Source organism: Scyliorhinus torazame, chromosome 29 (genome assembly GCF_047496885.1).
Source record: "Scyliorhinus torazame isolate Kashiwa2021f chromosome 29, sScyTor2.1, whole genome shotgun sequence".
NCBI classification, from domain to species: Eukaryota; Metazoa; Chordata; class Chondrichthyes; order Carcharhiniformes; family Scyliorhinidae; genus Scyliorhinus; species Scyliorhinus torazame.
The window spans coordinates 26,034,990-26,055,158 of NC_092735.1; the positions used below are offsets into that span (position 1 = coordinate 26,034,990).

A 20,169-nucleotide genomic window follows, 5' to 3' on the forward strand; every position below is an offset into this window, starting at 1 on the left:
ACCCCCTCCCCATCTCACACCAGGCCATCTGCCTTTTGTTCTTAAAGTTGCTACTTACTATTGCAATCTTTCTCAGCTCCAACACATCCCCCCTCCTTTCAGTTCTGATGAAGAGCCAAAGGATTCAAAACCCTCTATCCTTACAGATGCTGTACGAAGTCTTACAACACCAGGTTAAAGTCCAACAGGTTTGTTTCGATGTCACTAGCTTTCGGAGTGCTGCTCCTTCCTCAGGTGAATGAAGAGGTCTGTTCCAGAAACACATATATAGACAAATTCAAAGATGCCAAACAATGCTTGGAATGCGAGCATTAGCAGGTGATTAAATCTTTACAGATCCAGAGATGGGGTAACCCCAGGTTAAAGAGGTGTGAATTGTCTCAAGCCAGGACTGTTGGTAGGATTTCGCAGGCCAGATGGTGGGGGATGAATGTAATGTGACATGAATCCCAGGTCCCGGTTGAGGCCGCACTCATGTGTGCGGAACTTGGCTATAAGTTTCTGCTCGGCGATTCTGCGTTGTCGCGGGCCCTGAAGGCCGCCTTGGAGAACGCTTACCCGGAGATCAGAGGCTGAATGTCCTTGACTGCTGAAGTGTTCCCCGACTGGAAGGGAACATTCCTGCCTGGTGATTGTTGCGCGATGTCCGTTCATTCGTTGTCGCAGCGTCTGCATGGTCTCGCCAATGTACCACGCTTCGGGACATCCTTTCCTGCAGCGTATGAGGTAGACAACGTTGGCCGAGTCGCACGAGTATGTACCGCGTACCTGGTGGGTGGTGTTCTCACGTGTAATAGTGGTATCCATGTCGATGATCAGGCACGTCTTGCAGAGATTGCCATGACAGGGTTGTGTGGTGTCGTGGTCACTGTTCTGAAGACTGGGTAGTTTGCTGCAAACAATGGTTTGTTTGAGGTTGCGCGGTTGTTTAAAGGCAAGTAGTGGGGGTGTGGGGATGACCTTGGCAAGATGTTCATCGTCATCAATGACGTGTTGAAGGCTGTGAAGAAGATGACGTAGTTTCTCCGCTCCGGGGAAGTACTGGACGACGAAGGGTATTCTGTCGGTTGTGTCCCATGTTTGTCTTGTAGTCGTGTAGTCGTTTCAGTGATTCTTCGCCGTGGGTCCAAAGGAACAAAATGTCATCGATGTATCTGGTGTATAACATCGGCTGAAGGTCCTGTGCGGTGAGTAGGTCCTGTTCAAACTTGTGCATGAAGATGTTGGCGTATTGGGGTGCGAATTTGGTCCCCAAAGGAATTTTTTCCGTTGGACCCACGGCAAAGAATCACTGAAACGACTACACGATGACATTAATAAGTTCCATCCAACCATCAGACTCACCATGGACTACTCTCCAAAATCAGTTGCATTCTTGGACACACTCGTCTCCATCAAGGACGGTCACCTCAGCACTTCGCTTTACCGCAAACCCACGGATAACCTCATGATGCTCCACTTCTCCAGCTTCCACCCTAAACACATTAAAGAAGCCATCCCCTATGGACAAGCGCTCCGTATACACAGGATCTGCTCAGACGAGGAGGAGCTTAACAGACATCTACAGACGTTGAAAGACACCCTCGTACGAACGGGATATTGCACTCGACTCATCGATCGACAGTTCCAACGCGCCACAGCGAAAAACCGGACCGACCTCCTCAGAAGTCAAACATGGGACACAACCGACAGAATACCCTTCGTCGTCCAGTACTTCCCCGGAGCGGAGAAACTACGTCATCTTCTTCACAGCCTTCAACACGTCATTGATGACGATGAACATCTTGCCAAGGTCATCCCCACCCCCCCACTACTTGCCTTCAAACAACCGCGCAACCTCAAACGAACCATTGTTTGCAGCAAACTACCCAGTCTTCAGAACAGTGACCACGACACCACACAACCCTGTCATGGCAATCTCTGCAAGACGTGCCTGATCATCGACATGGATACCACTATTACACGTGAGAACACCACCCACCAGATACGCGGTACATACTCGTGCGACTCGGCCAACGTTGTCTACCTCATACGCTGCAGGAAAGGATGTCCCGAAGCGTGGTACATTGGCGAGACCATGCAGACGCTGCGACAACGAATGAACGGACATCGCGCAACAATCACCAGGCAGGAATGTTCCCTTCCAGTCGGGGAACACTTCAGCAGTCAAGGGCATTCAGCCTCTGATCTCCGGGTAAGCGTTCTCCAAGGCGGCCTTCAGGACCCGCGACAACGCAGAATCGCCGAGCAGAAACTTATAGCCAAGTTCCGCACACATGAGTGCGGCCTCAACCGGGACCTGGGATTCATGTCACATTACATTCATCCCCCACCATCTGGCCTGCGAAATCCTACCAACTGTCCTGGCTTGAGACAATTCACACCTCTTTAACCTGGGGTTACCCCATCTCTGGATCTGTAAAGATTTAATCACCTGCTAATGCTCGCATTCCAAGCATTGTTTGGCATCTTTGAATTTGTCTATATATATGTTTCTGGAACAGACCTCTTCATTCACCTGAGGAAGGAGCAACGCTCCGAAAGCTAGTGACATCGAAACAAACCTGTTGGACTTTAACCTGGTGTTGTAAGACTTCGTACTGTGCTCACCCCAGCCCAACGCCGGCATCTCCACATCATGGCTTACAGATGCTGCCAGACTTGCTGAGTTTATCCAGCGCTCTCTGTTCTTGTTTCAGATTCCAGCATCCACTGTTTGTTGCTTATTTTGTTCAAATGTTTGATCCTCTCTTTTGACTAGATTATACTGAGGGCGCAAACTAACAGCCACGCCACGCCCGACTCGGGACGCGATGCAGCCGGTAAATCTCGCGAGAGGGATCTCGGGAGGCACCGCAATCTGGATCCCGCTCGTAACGGGCTCATTTGAATATGCTCTCGCTGGAGTTACCCAGGGGGTGGGATCTAACCCCCCCGCGCCCCGGAGATCCTGAGTGAGCGCCGTTTAGCACTGCCCTCCACCAACGAGGACCAGGCATACTGGCACTTGGATGTTCTCCAAGGCGAAAATGACGCCCCGATCACTTCCTGCAGGAAACGGGACTAAGTGCGGCCTCGACAGGGCGTTCCTCACCAAGGACCCGAAATGAAGCAGAGTTCCGTTTGACAGGCATTGCCATTGGCCGGATATACCCGGCTAAACGTGCTCAACATGGGACTCTGTTTCATTTCCGTTAAATCACGCCCTGAATCTTTACTGATCCCCTTGTATGGCTCTGTCTGTCTTATAACTGCCCAGAATTTTGCACCAAATGCCAACCAGGTCCTGAACAACATCCTCTACTCTGCCAGCCACCTGGAGGTGAGCACGAGTATCCTGTATTACGTAACTATCCTCCACTCACTGCATTTTGCTGGAGGAAGCAGCCTGCTTTTGTCGGGAGATTCTGCTGTAGTTTAGGTCATGGGTTCTGTTTGATGTAGTTCATGGAGACTCTTTTTAAATAGACTCTGTAGAATGTTTGCAGTGGGATGTTGTTTAAATAGACTCTGTAGACTGTTTGCAGTGGGATGTTGTTTAAATAGACTCTGTAGACTGTTTGCAGTGGGATGTTGTTTAAATAGATCCTGTAGACTGTTTGCAGTGGGATGTTATTTAAATAGACTCTGTAGACTGTTTGCAGGGGATGTTGTTTAAATAGACTCTGTAAACTGCTTGCAGTGGGATGTTTAAATAGATTCTGTAGACTGTTTGCAGGGGATATTGTTTAAATAGACTCTGTAGGCTGTTTGCAGGGGATGTTGTTTAAATAGACTCTGTAAACTGTTTGCAGTGGGATGTTATTTAAATAGACTCTGTGGACTGTTTGCAGGGGATGTTGTTTAAATAGATCCTGTAGGCTGTTTCAGGGGTTGCTGTTTAAATAGACTCTGTAAACTGTTTGCAGTGGGATGTTTTTTAAATAGACTCTGTAGACTGTTTGCAGGGGATGTTGGTTAAATAGGCTCTGTAGATTGTTTGCAGTGGTAAGTTGTTTAAATGCACTATGTCGACTGTTTCCAATAACAAACTGTTTAAATAGACACTGGAAACTGATTGCAGCAGGATGTTGTTTAAATAGACCCTACAGAATGTTTGCAGTGGGATGTTTTTTAAATGGACTCTGTAGACTGTTTGCAATGGGATGTTGTTTAAATAGAATCTGTTGAATATTTGCAGTGGGATGTTGTTTAAATAGACTCTGTAAACTGTTTGCAGGGGTTGTTGTTTAAATAGACTCTGTAGACTGTTTGCAGTGGGATGTTGTTTAAATAGACTTTGTAAACTGTTTGCAGTGGGATGTGTTTTAATGGACTCTGTCGAGTCCATTAATGCTAGTTATTTGGTGTATGTGTGGATACTGATGACCAGCTCAGGGCCATATACGATGCTTTCCATCATAGATTATCATAGAATTTACAGTGCAGAAGGAGGCCATTCAGCCCATCGAGTCTGCACCGGCTCTTAGAAAGAGCACCCTACCCAAGGTCAACACCTCCACCCTATCCCCATAACCCAGTAACCCCACCCAACACTAAGGGCAATTATGGACACTAAGGGCAATTTATCATGGCCAATCCACCTAACCTGCACATCTTTGGACTGTGTGAGGAAACCGGAGCACCCAGAGGAAACCCACGCACACATGGGGAGGATGTGCAGACTCCGCACAGAGTGTGACCCAAGCCGGAATCGAACCTGGAACCCTGGAGCTGTGAAGCAATTGTGCTATCCACAATGCTACTGTGCTGCCCTTAAAGTCAGCCCACTGACAGTTTCTCTCCTGGTTCACACATGAGAAAACAGTCTTTTGGGCGAGGGAACTGCAACCACGCTGGGAGCACACAATCGAACCTTGGCAAGAGACAGCATACCCTTAACGGCCGATTCAAATGTGAGCGCTCGCAATGTTTTCCCGCGTGCGACTGATGGGTCTCACCTGTAGAGGAGCCTCCTGTTGAAGCCAGGGACTGTGAGTTCATGTGCGGCTGCATATGCGGAGGAGTGTAGGCGTCATAGCTCCGCACACTGACTGCTGGGCTGGCCGGAATCATACAGGAATACGAGGCGGTTTGGCCGGGAACTGACTGGACAGATTGCTGAAAAGGCAGGAGATAATGAAAATCGTTTCCTGAATACCTGCAACAAAACATTTGTACTTATACAATTGCTGCAGAATTGTTACAGCACAGAAGGAGGCTATTCTGCCCATCGTGTCTGCACCGGCTCCCTGAATGAGTAACGCACCGAATGTCACTCCCCCTACCTTCTCCCGTAACCCTGCACATTCTTTCCTTTCAGATGTTCCTGGTTTAGCTCAGTGGGCTAGACCACTGGCTTGTGATGCAGAACAAGGCCAGCAGCGTGGGTTCAATTCCCGTACCATCTGAAAATTCTGAATTCTCCCTCTGGGAACCCGAACAGGTGCCGGAATGTGGCGACTAGGGGATTTTCACAGCAACTTCATTGCAGTGTTGATGTAAGCCGACTTGTGACAATAAAGACTATTATTTTTTAAAATAAGAACCTAATTCCGTCTTGAAAGCCTCGATTGAATCCAGCTCCCCCGCACACCCAGACAACGCAACCCAGATCCTGACCACTCGCTGCATGGAAAAAGTTTATCCTCATATCTCCATTGCTTCTTTCACCAATTCCCTCAAATCTGTGCCCCTCTCGTTCTTGGTCCTTTCACAAGTGGGAACAGTTTCCCCCGATTGACTCTGTCCAGACCCCTCGCGGTTTGGAACACCTCGATCAAATCTCCTCACGGCAAACAGTCCCAACTTCCCCAAGCTGGCAACAAAACTGTTCCTCATCCCAGGAACGGGACACAGTACTACATTGGAGCTGAACATGTGTTTTGGACAAGTTTAATATCAACACTTCGTTCATGTTCTCTATGCCCCTAATAATGCAGCCTAGGATTCTGTATGTTTTCTTAACCACTCTCTCAACCTGTCCTGTCACCTTCAATGTTTTATGCACATAAACACCCAGGATTCTCTGACCCTATACCCCCTTTAGAATTGTATCCTTCTAGGTCAGGCAGTTGTCATCGAACATGCGGATCTGTCGAATGTGGTGCTCACTCCAGCACAGAGAGGGAGCCGGAGGTGGAGGTGGCGCTGGTGGTGCTCCTCGTGTGCGATGTGGGAGCTCAGGGACACGTCCACTGCCCCTGGCTCCTTCACGTGCAAGAAGTGTGTCCAGTTGCAGCTCCTGTTAGACCGTTCTGGAGCTGCGGATAGACTTACTTTGGAGCATCCGCGATGCTGAGGACGTCGTGGATAGCACGTTTAGCAAGTTGGCCACGCCGCAGGTGAAAGTTACTGAGGGAGATAGAAAATGGGTGACCAAAAAGACAGAGCAAGAATGCAGGTGTCCCCTGCAGTCATCTCCCTGCAAAACAGATATACCGCTTTGGATACTGTTGAGGGGGATGGCTCACCAGGGGAAGGCAGCAGCAGCCAGGTTCATGGCACCGTGGCTGGCTCTGCTGCGCAGGAGGGCAGGAAGAAGAATGTCAGGGCTATAGTGATAGCGGACTCAATCGTAAGGGGTATAGACAGGCAGATCTGCGGACGCAATTGAGACTCCAGGATGGTATGTTGCCTCCCTAGTGCAAAGGTCAAGGATGTCTCGGAGCGGCTGCAGGACTATCTGGGGGGGGGGGGGGTGAACCGCCAGCTGGTGCACATAGGCACCAACGATATAGGTAAAAAATAGGATGAGGTCCGACAAGCTGAATTCAGGGAGTTAGGAGTTAAACTAAATAGTAGGACCTCAAAGGTAGTAATCTCAGGATTACTACTAGTGCCACGGGCTAGTCAGAGTAGGAATGTCAGGATAGATAGGATGAATGCGTGGCTCGAGGGATGGTGCAAGAGGGAAGGATTCAAATTCCTGGGGCATTGGAACCGGTTCTGGGGGAGGTGGGACCAGTACAAACCGGACTGTCTGCACCTGGGCAGGACTGGAACCGATGTCCTAGGGGGGTTTTTTGCTAGAGCTGTTGGGGAGGGTTTAAACTAATGTGGCAAGGGGATGGGATCCGATGTAGGAAGTCGGAGGGAAGTAAAACGGGGCCAGAAACAAAAAGCAGTAAGGGGGAAAGTGTAAGGCAGAGAAGCCATAGTCAAAAATCAAAAAGGGCCACAGTACAGGGTACAGTGACTGAGGAGGGTGTAAAAAGGGAGGTGGTCAGTGCAGGATTGAGGGTGTTGTACCTAAATGTGCACAGTATACGGAACAAGGTAAATGAGCTTGTTGCGCACATTGAAATTGGCCGGTACGATGTTGTGGGCATCACAGAGACATGGCTGCAAGGGGATCAGGGCTAGGATCTAAATGTCCAAGGGTATAGGTCCTATCGAAAGGACAAGTAGATGGGAAAAGGGGGCAGGGTTGCATTGTTAGTAAGGAATGAAGTTAAATCGATAGCAAGGAGCGATATAGGATCAGAAAGCATAGAATCTCTGTGGGTAGAGTTGAGGAATCGCAAAAGTAAAAAGACCCTGATTGGAGTTATCTACAGGCCCCCTAGCAGTAGTCAGAATGTGGGGCAGAAAATAAATCAGGAGATAGAAAAGGCATGTAAAATAGGCAATATTACAATAATCATGGGGGACTTCACTATGCAGGTGAACTGGGAAAATCAGGTTGGTAGTGGATCCCAAGAAATGGAATTTGTGGAATGTCTAAGAGATGGTTTTTTGGAGCAGCTTGTGACAGAGCCTACTAGGAAACCGGCAATTCTGGATTTGGTGATGTGTAATGAGGCAGACTTGATTAGGGAACTTAAGGTGAAGGAACCCTTGGGGAGCAGTGACCACAATATGATAGAATTTACCTTGCAGTTTGAGAGGGAGAAGCTGCAATCAGATGTAACAGTATTACAATTAAATAAGGGTAACTACAAAGACATGAGGGAGGAGCTGGCCAGAATTGATTGGAGAAGGAGCCTAGCAGGGAAGACAGTGGAACAGCAATGGCAGGAGTTTTGGGGGGTTATTAGGGAGGCACAACAGAAATTCATCCCAAGGAGGAGGAAACATGCTAAGGGGAGGACAAGGCATCCATGGCTGACGAGGGATGTCAAGGAGCGCATAAAGGCTAAAGAAAAAGCATACAAAGTGGCGAGCATTAGTGGGAAACCAGAGGATTGGGAAGCCTTTAAAAACGAGCAGAGGACAACTAAAAAAGCAATAAGGGGGGAGAAGATGAAGTACGAGTGCAAGCTAGCTAGTAATATAAAGGAAGATAGGAAGAGATTTTTTCAATATATAAAAGGTAAGAGAAATGAAATGAAATGAAAATCGCTTATTGTCACAAGTAGGCTTCAAATGAAGCTACTGTGAAAAGCCCCTAGTCGCCACATTCCAGCGCCTGTTCAGGAAGGCTGTTACGGGAATTGAACCGTGCTGCTGGCCTGCCTTGGTCTGCTTTCAAAGCCAGCGATTTAGCCGTGTGCTAAACAGCCCCCTAAACAGAGGCAAAAATAGACATTGGACCACTAGAAAATGTGGCTGGAGAAGTAATAATAGGAAACTAAGAAATGGCAGACGAACTGAATAGTTACTTTGCATCAGTCTTCACGGTGGAAGACACCAATAGGATGCCAGAGCTCCCGGAGAACCAGGGAGCAGAGGTGAGTGACCATTACTAAGGAGAAGGTTCTGGGGAAACTGAAAGGTCAGAAGGTGGGTAAGTCACCTGGACCGGATGGACTACACCCCAGGGTCATAAAAGAGATAGCTGAGGAAATTGTGGAGGCATTTGTGATGACCTTTCAGGAATCACTGGAGGCAGGAAGGGTCCCAGACGACTGAAATGTGGCTAATGTAACACCACTGTTTAAGAAGGAGGGAGGCAGAAGACGGGAAATTGTAGGCCGGTTAGCCTGACTTCGGTCATTGGTAAGATTTTAGAGTCTGTTATTAAAGATGGGATCGCGAAGCACTTGGAAGTGCATGGTAAAATAGGACTGAGTCAGCACTGCTTTGTCAAAGGGAGGTCGTGTATGACAAATCTGTTGTTCTTTGAGGAGGTAACAAGCAAGTTGAGGAGGCAAGGGGGCTGCAGAAGGATTGGACAGGCTAGGAGAGTGGGCAATGAAGTGGCACATGAAATACAATGTGGAAAAGTGTGAGGTTATGCACTTTGGAAGGAGGAATCTAGGCTTAGGCTATTTTCTAAATGGGGAAATGCTTCGGAAAACAGAAGCACAAAGTGACTTGGGAGTTCTTGTTCACGATTCTCTTAAGGTTAATGTGCAGGTTCAGTCAGCAGTTAGGAAGGCAAATGCAGTATTAGCATTCATGTCAAGAGGGCTAGAATACAAAACCAGGGATGTACTTCTGAGGCGGTATAAGGCTCTGGTCAGACCCCATTTGGAGTATTGTGAGCAGTTTTGGGCCCCGTATCTAAGGAAGGATGTGCTGGCCTTGGAAATGGTACAGAGGAGGTTCACAAGAATAATCCCTGGAATGAAGAACTTGTCGTATGAGGAACGTTTGAGGACTCTGGGTCTGTACACATTGAAGTTTAGAAGGATGAGAGGGGATCTTATTGAAACGTACAAGATACTGCGAGCGCTGGATAGAGTGGACGTGAAGAGGATGTTTCCACTTGTAGGAAAAACTAGAACCCGAGGACACAATCTCAGATTAAAGGGACGATCCTTTAAAACAGATGAGGAGGAATTTTTTCAGTCAGAGGGTGGTAAATCTGTGGAACTCTTTGCCGCAGAAGGCTGTGGAGGCCAAATCACTGAGTGTCTTGAAGACAGAGATAGATAGGTTTTTGATCAATAAGGGGATCAGAGGTTATGGGGAGAAGGCAGGAGAATGGGGATGAGAAAATATCAGCCATAATTGAACGGCGGAGCAGACTCGATGGGCCAAGTGGCCTAATTCTGCTCCTATGTCATATGGTCTTATGGATGTGGAGAAGGCGTTTGAACGTGTGGAGTGGAGCTATTTACCTGCGGTGTTGGAGAGATTTGGGATTGGGTCCAAGTTTGTGGCATGGGTTAAATTGATGCACAAGTGTGCGCATGAATGAGGTGAGTTTGGGGTATTTTCCGAGACAGAGAGGAACGGGGCAGGGGTGCCCCATGCCCCCCTTCTGTTTGCCCTGTGTTAGAGTCCTTGGCCATAGCGCTGTGATGCTCAGATAAATGGAGCGGGGTAGTGGAGGGAGGGGGGTGGGGTATAGGGTTCCTCTGTATGTTGATGATCTGATGTTGTATATCTCCAACCCGGGCTCTTCGGTGGGGAATATAATGGGACTGCTTAGGAGATTTGCGGCTTTTTCAGGTTATAAGTTAAATTTGGAAAAGGGTGGGTGTTTTGTGGTGTCTGCTCCGGGGGTGGGAGTAGGTTTGGGGTGGGGGGGGTCGCCGTTTCAGGTGGCAACTACCCACCTTAGGTACTTGGGAGTGCAGGTGGCTCGGGATTGGGCCCAGCTCCGTAGGTTCAAATTTACAAATCTGGCGGGTAGATTCAAGGAGGAATCTATCGAGATGGTACAGCCTTCCACTATCATTGGCAGACCAGGTGCAGGCAGTTAAGATGGATATTGATGGACAGCACGGCAGCACAGTGGTTAGCACTGTTGCTTCACAGCTCCAGGGTCCCAGGTTCGATTCCCGACTTGGGTCACTGTCTGTGCGGAGTCTGCACGTTCTCCTCGTGTCTGCGTGGGTTTCCTCCGGGTGCTCCGGTTTCCTCCCACAAGTCCGGAAAGACGTGCTTGTTAGGTGAATTGGACATTCTGAATTCTCCCTCTGTGTACCCGAACAGGCGCCGGAGTGTGGTGACGAGGGACGTTTCACAGTAACTTCATTGCAGTGTTAATGTAAGCCTACTTGAGACAATAATAAAGATTATTATTATTATCATTTTGCCGCGGTTTTTATTTGTATTTCAGTGCCTACTTGTCTTTTGGCCGAAAACGTTTTTTATGGGAGTGGAACAGTTGATTTTGTCACTTGTGTGGGCAGGTAAGGTGGCAAGGATTAGGAGGTCGGCGCTCCAGAGAGGGTGACAGTCAGGGGCCAGGCCCTTCCAAACCTGATGTAATTTTATTGGGTGGCGAACGCGGGGAAGATGCGGGTTTGGAGCAGGGGGTCGGAGTGAGGATGGTGGCAGGCTCTTGTAAGGGGTCGGGTTTTGGGTGGCTGACAACCCATTTGCCCCAGGGAAATATTCGGGGAGTCCGATGGTGGTGGCCCGTTGAAAATATGGAGGCAAGTTCGGCAGCACTTTAGGTTGGGGTGGGATTGAAGTTGATGCCGATCCGAGGGAACCATGGGTTTGAGCCAGGGAGGATGAGTGCGAGGTTTCGGGCAGGGAAGGAGTGAGGGATGATGGAAATGAAGAATGTATTTCTAGAAGGACGGTTTGTGAGTTTGGAGGAGTTGGGGGGAGGAGTTTGGGATCCCGCGGGGTACATTTTCAGGTACATGCAGGTATGGGATTTCGCGAAAAAGGTCTTTCCGACTTTTCCGGTGGAACCACCCACCTCGATTTTGGAGGGGGTGCTGTCGGTAAGGGGCTGGGGGGATGGGGGTATCTCAGCAATCTATGGGAGGGTTTTGGAGAAGGATATAGTGTCTCTGGAGCGGGTTAAGGCCTAGTGGGAGGAGCAGCTGGAGGAGGGGCTGTGATGTGAGATGCTGCGGAGGGTGAATGTTTCAACCTCGTGTGCGAGGCTGGGGTTGATACAGTTAAAGGCAGGACATAGAGCGCACCTGACGAAGTCGAGGACGAGTCGGTTGTTTGAATGCGTGGAGGATATTTGTGAGCGGCGTGAGAGGGCCGTAAGTTCTGGTCCTGCCCTAAATTGGAGAAATTTTGGAGATCGCTCTTCAACACCATATTGCCGGTCTTGTATGTGGATTTGTAACCCACTCCCCTGGGAACCATGTTTGGGGTGTCGAGCTGCAGACGGGAGCGGGGGCAGATGTTTTAACCTTTGCCTCACTGTTTGCTCACAGGCGGGTCCAGTTGGGATGGGAGTCAGTCTCCCCACCCTGTGCCTCGGTGTGGCTGGGGGATTTAATGGATTTTTTGTATCTGGAAAAGGTGAAATTTGCTTTGAGGGGGGGAGGCGAGTGTGGGGTTCCATAAGGGATTGGGTTTGTCCGTACTTCATTTCAATGAGCTGGTTACCGTCAACTGTTAAATGGGGGGGGGGCCAAAGTGTGGTGTTTGGTTGAGGTGATGGAGGCGTGGTTGGGTCTTGGTGTTGTTTTTCTTTACCATGTTGTGTGTTTTAAAATGTTAAAATATCAAAAACTTGAATAAAAATATATTTTTTAAATTGTATCCTTTATTTCAAATTGTCTCTCAGCTGGCTTCTGACCATTTTACGCCATTTAACAGTAAAACCTCCCAAAGCTCTTCACAGGAGCATTATCAAACCCGATTTGGCACTAGGTCACACGAGGAGGTATTCGGGCAGATGTCCAGAGCTTTGGTCAAGGGGGGTTTTAAGCAGCAACTTAAAGAAGGAAAGAGAGATTGGGAGGTGGTAAGGTCTAGTGAAGGAACTCCGGGACCTTGATAGCTGAAGGCATGGCTACCAAAGGTAGAGTGATTAGAACTGGAGGAGAGCAGATATCTTGGAGAGTTGTAGAGGTTACAGAATCGGGGAAGGTCTCTCGCTCGGAGATCATCTATTATGGATCCAAAGCGTATTGGAATAGTTTAAACAAATCACACAGGTAACCTTTGAGGAGAAACCAGACACGTTCGCGTTGGAGAAAGGAATAGAAGGAGAAAGTTGGGAACATAGAGGTAGGCCATTTAGCCCCTCGCGTCTGCTCTGCCAATCAACGTGATCATGGCTCATTGTCTACAATTTTCCTGTACTATCTTCATAACCCTTGGGAATATCATGATCTGCACTGATGCACATAATGAGATACAGACAGGCAGTGACAGACACCCAGTACAGCCAATCAACACACAGGACAGAACACAACCAATCACCAGGCAGAACACTAGAGTGGGGTTTCCCATTATAAAACACATGAGGCATCAGCACTCTGCCTCTTTCCACTGGTGACAACTGTAGTGACAGTCAGGGTGTATATATCAGTTAGCACCTTCTACACGTGGCTCATTCCACTGGCGACAACTGTAGTGACAGGGTGTATATATCAGTCAGCACCTTCTACACGTGGCTCAGAGCTAGTCTGGTCTAGTTAGTTATAGTTAGCACACTTAGATAAGTAGAGTGTCAACCCACAGCAAGCTGTGTGCACTGCTCCAGAAGTTCAATAAAACGTATTGAACGAACGTCTAAGTTTGGTGTCTGCTTTCCAAGTACAACTGCATCCAGTTGCAGTCCGTGTTACCCTAGGGTGAACAACACGACAATGAGTATTTCAAAATCTATCCATCGCTGCCTTGCACATTCTCAATAACTGAGCTTCCACGGCCCTCCAGGGTAGAGAATTCTGAAGATCCACCACCCTCTGAATGAAGAAATTCTACCTCATCTCAGTCCCAATGGCCAACTCCTTATTCTGAGACTACATCTCCTGGTTCTATACCTGCCAGCCATGGGATGGGAAACATCCTGGCTGCCTCTTGCCCATTAAGAACGTTTAAAGTTTCAATGCGTTCACCTCTTATTCTTCTAAATTCTCAGGAATACAAGACCCAGTTTCCTCAATCTCGCCTCATAGGACAGTCCCGCCATCTCAGGAAACAGTCTGGTAAACCTCCGCTGAACTCCCTCTATGACAAGTATATCCTTCCTTAGATAAGGGAACCAAAACTGGTACACAGTACTCCAGGTGAGGTCTAACCAAGGTTCTATAGAATTGAAGCAAGGAGCTCATATACTCGAATCCTCTTCTGATAACATGCCGTTTGCCTTCTGAATTTCTTGCTACAGCTTCATGGTAGCTTTCAGTGACTTGTGAACAAGGACACCAGGTCCATCTGGACATCAACATTTCCCAATCTTTCCCCATTTGAGAAATGCTTTGCCCCTCTGTTCCTCCTACCAAAGTGGATAACCTCACACCTATCTACGTTATATTCCATCTGCCATGTTCTTTCCCACTCACTAATCCTGTAAATATGCCCTTGAACCCTCTTTGCATCAGCCTCAGAACTCACATTCCCACCTAGTTTTGTGCCATCCCCAAGCTTGGAAACAGGACATTTGGTCCCTACATCCAACATTGATTGCAAACAGCTGCGGTCAAAGTACTGATCCTTGCGGATACCCCAATAGACACAGCGTCAACCTGAGTATGACCCACTTATTCTTACTCTCTGTTTTCTTTCTGTTAATCAATCCTCAATCCATGCCAGTAGATTACACCAAGACTCCTTAGGCAGCACCTTCCAAACCAACGACCGCTACCATCTAGAAGGACAAGGGTATCTGGGAACCCCACCACCTGGAGGTTCCCCTCCAAGTCACTCACCATCCTGACTTGGAAATATATCAGCTGTTCCTTCACTGCCGCTGGGTCAAAACCCTGGAACTCCCACTCTAACAGCACTGTGGATGTACCTACACCACATGTACTGTAACGGTTCAAGATGGCGACTCACCACCACCTTCTCAAGAGGCAATTAGGGATGGGCAACAAATGCTGGCCTAGCCAGTGTGCCCACATCCCGGGAAAATTACTTTTTAAATATATATATCCCATGAGCTCTAATTTTGTTGACTGACCTCTTGTGCGGGACCTTATCAAAAGCCTTCTGAAAATCCGAGTACACCATATCCACTGGCTCCCCTTTATCTATTCTGCTAGTAGCATCCCAAAGTTACTCCAACAGGTTTATCAAACTTGATTCCCCTTTCATAAATCTATGTTCACTCAGCCCAATCAGATCACTATTTTCTAAGTGTTCAGTTATCACACCCATTAATTTCCCTGCTCCTGACATCAGACCAACAGGCCGGAGTTCCCTGTTTCTTCTCCCTCCTTTCTTCAATAGTGGGTTACATTTGCTACCTTCCAATCTGCAGGAACCATTTCAGAATCTGTGGAACTAGTTGACCACTAATGCATCGACTATCTCTATAGGCACCTCTTTCAACACCCTGGGATGGAGACCATCGGGGTGGGGCACAGTGGTTAGCACTGTTGACTCACAGCGCCAGGGACCCCGGTTCCATTCCGGCCTCGGCTGACTGGCTGTGCGCAGTTTGGACATTTTTCCCGTGTGTGCGTGGGTTTCCTCCGGGTGCTCCGGTTTCCTCCCACAGTCCAAAGATGTGCAGGTTAGGTGGATTGACCATGCTAAATTGCCCCGCAGTGTCCAAAGCTGTGCAGGTTAGGTGGGGTTACGGGGATAGGGCAAGGTGAACTGGGAGGGGGGGGGCGGGGGGGGGGGGGGCGGGGGGGGGGGGGAGGGGGGGCTAGTGGATATGGGTAGAGTGCCCATTTGAAACGTCAGTGCAGACCCGATGGGCAGAAGGGCCTTCTTCTGTACTGTAGGGATTCGGGGCCCCAGGCTCAGCTTCCTCCTCCATGCACCCAACCCCTCCCCCTCTGCCCCTCCCCATCCCTTCTTCAGGCCCTGGTCCTTGACAGTGCCAACCTGGCACTGCCCCCTGGCACCCCCATGATGTCTTACTCATTATAGAAAGCCTGCTCATCCTCTCAAGATCATCCAAAGCACTTCGCAAACACCAAGGTTACTATTCAAGTGTAGCAACCGACCGGCGTACAGACAAACGCACGCAACCAATTTTTAGAAAAGTCTCACAGATATCCAGATAAATGACCAAGTGTTCCATTTTTGGTGATGTTGTTTGAGGGAGGACACACGGGGAACTTCCTAAAATAGTGTCAACTGTTTTTTTGTGTGTGGCTTACTTGAACCACAGACAGACGCGGAAAAGGTTTTAATATTTCACCCAAAAGGCAGAATGTCTGATGTTGTAAATTCCAGCCTAGATTTTGTGCCAACTCTTAAGAGTGGGTTACGCCATTCTCAACACTGCCGACAACTGTGCTAAACTGGCATCGCGCGCCACATGGTACCAGTGGGGGCTCCGACCATTCACACCTCGCTAGGTATTACCTGCAAGGGAAGATTATTTGCCATGGCAAAGGCTGGCATCGGTGGGAGCCCGCTGTAACTGTTTGTGAGAGAGGTTTCATTTCTCACCAGCATTGGTCCTGAAGAGAGAGAGAGAGAGAGAAAGAAAAATAAACAACAAATGATCTCAATAATAACTCACGCTTTACCTGACTGAGGGTGAGCAGGGGTTGGGGGTGGCAAAAATGTCATCGCCAATACTGGACTACGGAGGGAAGGAGTCACGTAGGATTCCCGTGCCCAATTGACGTGCATCTGGTAGAGAGTGCCCATGTATGGACAGTTGGACACGGACAAGGTGTCCACTGTGATGCCCCACAATTCCAAATGGCCTGTTGACCCACACTGTTCCCCCTCCCACACGTGGCTATGGTTGCCCGTAAAACCCGATGGCTTAAGAAGGTTCGGGCAATTTCTTTCCAATTCATTCTATCTTGGCCTTAAGTTTTGGAACATAGTTTTTTTCATATTTTTCAGAATTTTGCCCGGAAGACACAAACTTGGTGCCAGGGCATGAATCCGGGGCACATCATCACATTATGGGCAGCAAGGTAGCACTGTGGTTATCACTGCTGCTTCACTGCTCCACGTACCCGAGTTCGATTCCAACCTCTGGTGGACAGCGTGTGGAGTCTGCACGTTCTCCCCGTGTCTGCGTGGGTTTCCTCCGGGTACTCCGGTTTCCTCCCACAGTCCAACGATGTGCAGTTTAGGTGGATTGGCCGTGATAAATTGCCCCTTAGTGTCCAAAGATGTGCAGGTTAGGTTACGGGGTTAGGGTGGGGCAGTGGACCTGGGTAGAATGCTCTTTCGGAGAGCAGTGCAGACTCAATGGGCTGAATGGCCTCCTTCTGCACTGTAGGGATTCCACAGAACATCTCATTTCAAAGACAGAGAAATTTAGTGGCGGGAACGCAAAAGGAGGGCCAATTAACAAGCTGACTTCCAAGGGTCATTAGGAATGCGTTAGGAGGACGACCGGTCGCGTGATAATGACCTGAGGTAGGGACTTCCGGTTGCGGCGATGCGGAGCTAAGCCGCACATTTCGGCAGCTCCCGCTATAACGGACTTTTGGGCTCTCCAGAGGAGCCCCAACGGAAATTTTTTGATTTAATCCCGTGTGGGAAGGTGAAGTAAGGTCCCCCCCTTACGTTGTATGGCGGAAATTAGCGGTGGAGCGTCGGAGAAAGAGGCTCTGGAGCAGTGGCAAAAACGAGGGGGGGAAAACAAGATGGCGGAGGGCAGAGATCGAGCAGCATGGGGGCCGGACCAGCAGGAGTTCCTTAAGCGCTGTGTGGAGGAGCTTAAAAAGGAGGTGCTGACGCCAATGCTGCTGGCGATCGAGGGGCTGAAGGAGACCCAGAAGGCCCAGGAGGTGGAGCTCTGCGAGGTGAGGGATAAAACGAATGAGAACGAGGACGAGATCCTGGGCCTGGCGGTAAAAATGGAGGCGCACGAGGCGGTGCACAGGATGTGGGCCGAGAGACAAGAGGTCCTGGAGAACAGGTCGAGGAGGAAGAATCTCCGGATTCTGGGTCTCCCCGAAGGGGTGGAGGGAGCTGATGCCAGGGGGTATGTGAGTACGATGCTCCAGTCGCTGATGGGTGCGGAGGACTCTCCGAGCCCCCTGGAGCTGGAAGGGGCTCACCGGGTCCTGGCGAGGAAACCCAAGGCTGATGAGCCGCCAAGGGCGATAGTGGCAAGGTTCCATCGCTTCGCGGACAAAGAAAGTGTTCTGAGATGGGCCAAGAAGGTGCGGAGCAGTAGATGGGAGAATGCGGTGATCCGAGTATACCAGGATTGGAGCGCGGAGGTGGCAAGGAGGAGAGCTGGCTTCAACCGGGCCAAGGCGGTGCGGCACAAAAAAAGAGTCAGGTTCGGCATGCTGCAGCCAGCGCGACTGTGGGTCACTTATCAGGACCGACACCATTATTTTGAAACGCCAGAAGAGGCTTGGACCTTTATCCAAACGGAAAAATTGGACTCAAACTGAGGGGCTGTGGTTGTGGGGGGGGGGGGATGTTGGTTGTATACGGGGTTGTAAATATGAGTAAAGAATATTTCATGGGGGGGGTGGTGGATGGGGATGTGGGTAGAGTTCTGGTTAAAATTCTTTTTTTTTTCTGTAGACGAGATGGTGGGGAATGTGGGCGTCGGTGCTGGAGGGAGGTGAGACTCGGGGATGGGGGAACTGGGACAATGGCCGCAACAGGAGCTGTGCCACAGGGGGCGGGGCTGCTTTTTCCCGCGCTAGTGGGGTGGCATGGAGGAAGGTAAGGCGGAAGAGAGACTCCCACATGGAGGAGATCAACGGGAAGGCGGGGGAAGCCGGGGTCAACAGAAGTCAGCTGACTCACGGAAGTAAAATGGGGGGAGCAAAAGTGCTAGATGCGGATCTAGCGGGTAAGGGGCGGGGGAGAGGGGTGGGACATTAGGGTTGCTGCTGCACAGTCCGAGGGGGAACTGAACATGGAAGAGATGGTCGGGGCGGGGGTTCCCCGTCTGGGGGACTGGAGGGTGCGGGAGGCGCGGGCACGGGACTGGCCTAAGATAGGAGATGGCTAGTCGGCGGGGGGGTAGCCCCCCAATCCGGCTGTTCACGTGGAATGTGAGTGGCCTAAATGGGCCGGTTAAGAGGGCCCGAGTGTTCGCGCACCTAATGGGACTGAAGGCAGACATGGCCATGCTTCAGGAGACACATCTGAAGGTGGCAGAACAGATCAGGTTAAGGAAGGGATGGGTAGGACAGGTGTTCCATTCGGGGCTGGATGCGAAGAATAGAGGGGTGGCAATATTGGTGGGGAAGCGGGTGTCGTTTGAGGCCAAGAACATAGTAGCGGACAATGGGGGCCGATACGTGATGGTGAGCGGTAGGTTGCAGGGGATGGAGGTAGTACTGGTGAATGTATATGCCCCAAACTGGGACGATGCTGGATTCATGAAACGGATGTTGGGGCGTATTCCGGACCTGGAGGTAGGGAGTTTTAACATGGTGCTGGACCCAGCATTAGATCGTTCCAGATCTAGGACGGGGAAGAGGCCGGCTGCAGCCAAGGTGCTCAGGGGGTTTATGGATCAGATGGGGGGAGTAGATCCGTGGAGATTTGCAAGGCCTTTGGCCAGAGAATTTTCTTTTTTCTCCCACGTACATAAGGCCTACTCCCGGATAGATTTTTTTGTTCTGGGCAGGGCATTGATCCCGAAAGTAGAGGGAACGGAGTATTCGGCCATAGCCATTTCAGACCATGCCCCGCATTGGGTGGAGCTAGAGCTGGGGGAGGAAAGGGACCAACGCCCGTTGTGGCGGTTGGATGTGGGACTGCTGGCAGACGAGGAAGTGTGTGGGAGGGTGCGGGGGTGTATTGAAAGATATCTGGAGGCAAACGACAACGGGGAGGTGCAGGTGGGAGTAGTATGGGAGGCGCTGAAGGCGGTGGTCAGGGGAGAGTTTATCTCCATCAGGGCTCACAGGGTGAAGAGAGAGGGCAGGGAAAGGGAGAGGTTAGTGGGGGAGATTTTAAGGGTGGACAGGATATATGCAGAGGCTCCTGATGAGGGACTACTCAGGGAGAGACGAAGTCTCCAGACGGAGTTTGACCTGTTGACCACAGGGAAGGCAGAGGCACAGTGGAGGAAGGCACAGGGGGGGATATATGAATATGGGGAGAAGGAAAGTCGGATGCTGGCACATCAGCTCCGTAAGAGGATGGCAGTGAGGGAAATAGGTGGAATCAAGGATGGCAGGGGAACTACGGTGTGGAGTGCGGTGAAAGTGAATGAGGCATTCAAGGCCTTTTACGAGGAGTTGTATAGGTCCCAGCCCCCAGGGGGAAAATAGGGGATGCGACGATTCTTGGACCAACTGAGGTTCCCGAGGGTGGAGGAGCAGGAGGTGGCTGGTTTGGGGGCGCCAATTGGGGTGGAGGAGCTGGTTAATGGACTGGGGAGCATGCAGGCAGGGAAGGCCCCGGGGCCGGATGGGTTCCCGGTGGAGTTTTATAGGAAGTTTGTAGACCTGTTAGCCCCGTTGCTGGTAAGGACCTTCAATGAAGCAAGGGAGGGGGGGACCCTGCCCCCGACAA

At 50.0% G+C, this 20,169-nt stretch overlaps 1 protein-coding gene across 1 annotated transcript in view; it reads right to left on the reverse strand.

Annotated features, from left to right (window-relative positions):
• The window catches only part of LOC140403956 (paired box protein Pax-6-like), an 82,331-nt gene that overhangs the window by 4,861 nt on the left and 57,301 nt on the right, over nt 1-20,169 (reverse strand). The window contains exons 8-9 of the mRNA XM_072492245.1: nt 16,069-16,166; nt 4,941-5,100 (exon numbers count right to left, since the gene is read on the reverse strand). Of these exons, the coding sequence (XP_072348346.1) occupies nt 4,941-5,100; nt 16,069-16,166 (258 nt within the window). The remainder of the gene's footprint in view (nt 1-4,940; nt 5,101-16,068; nt 16,167-20,169) is intronic.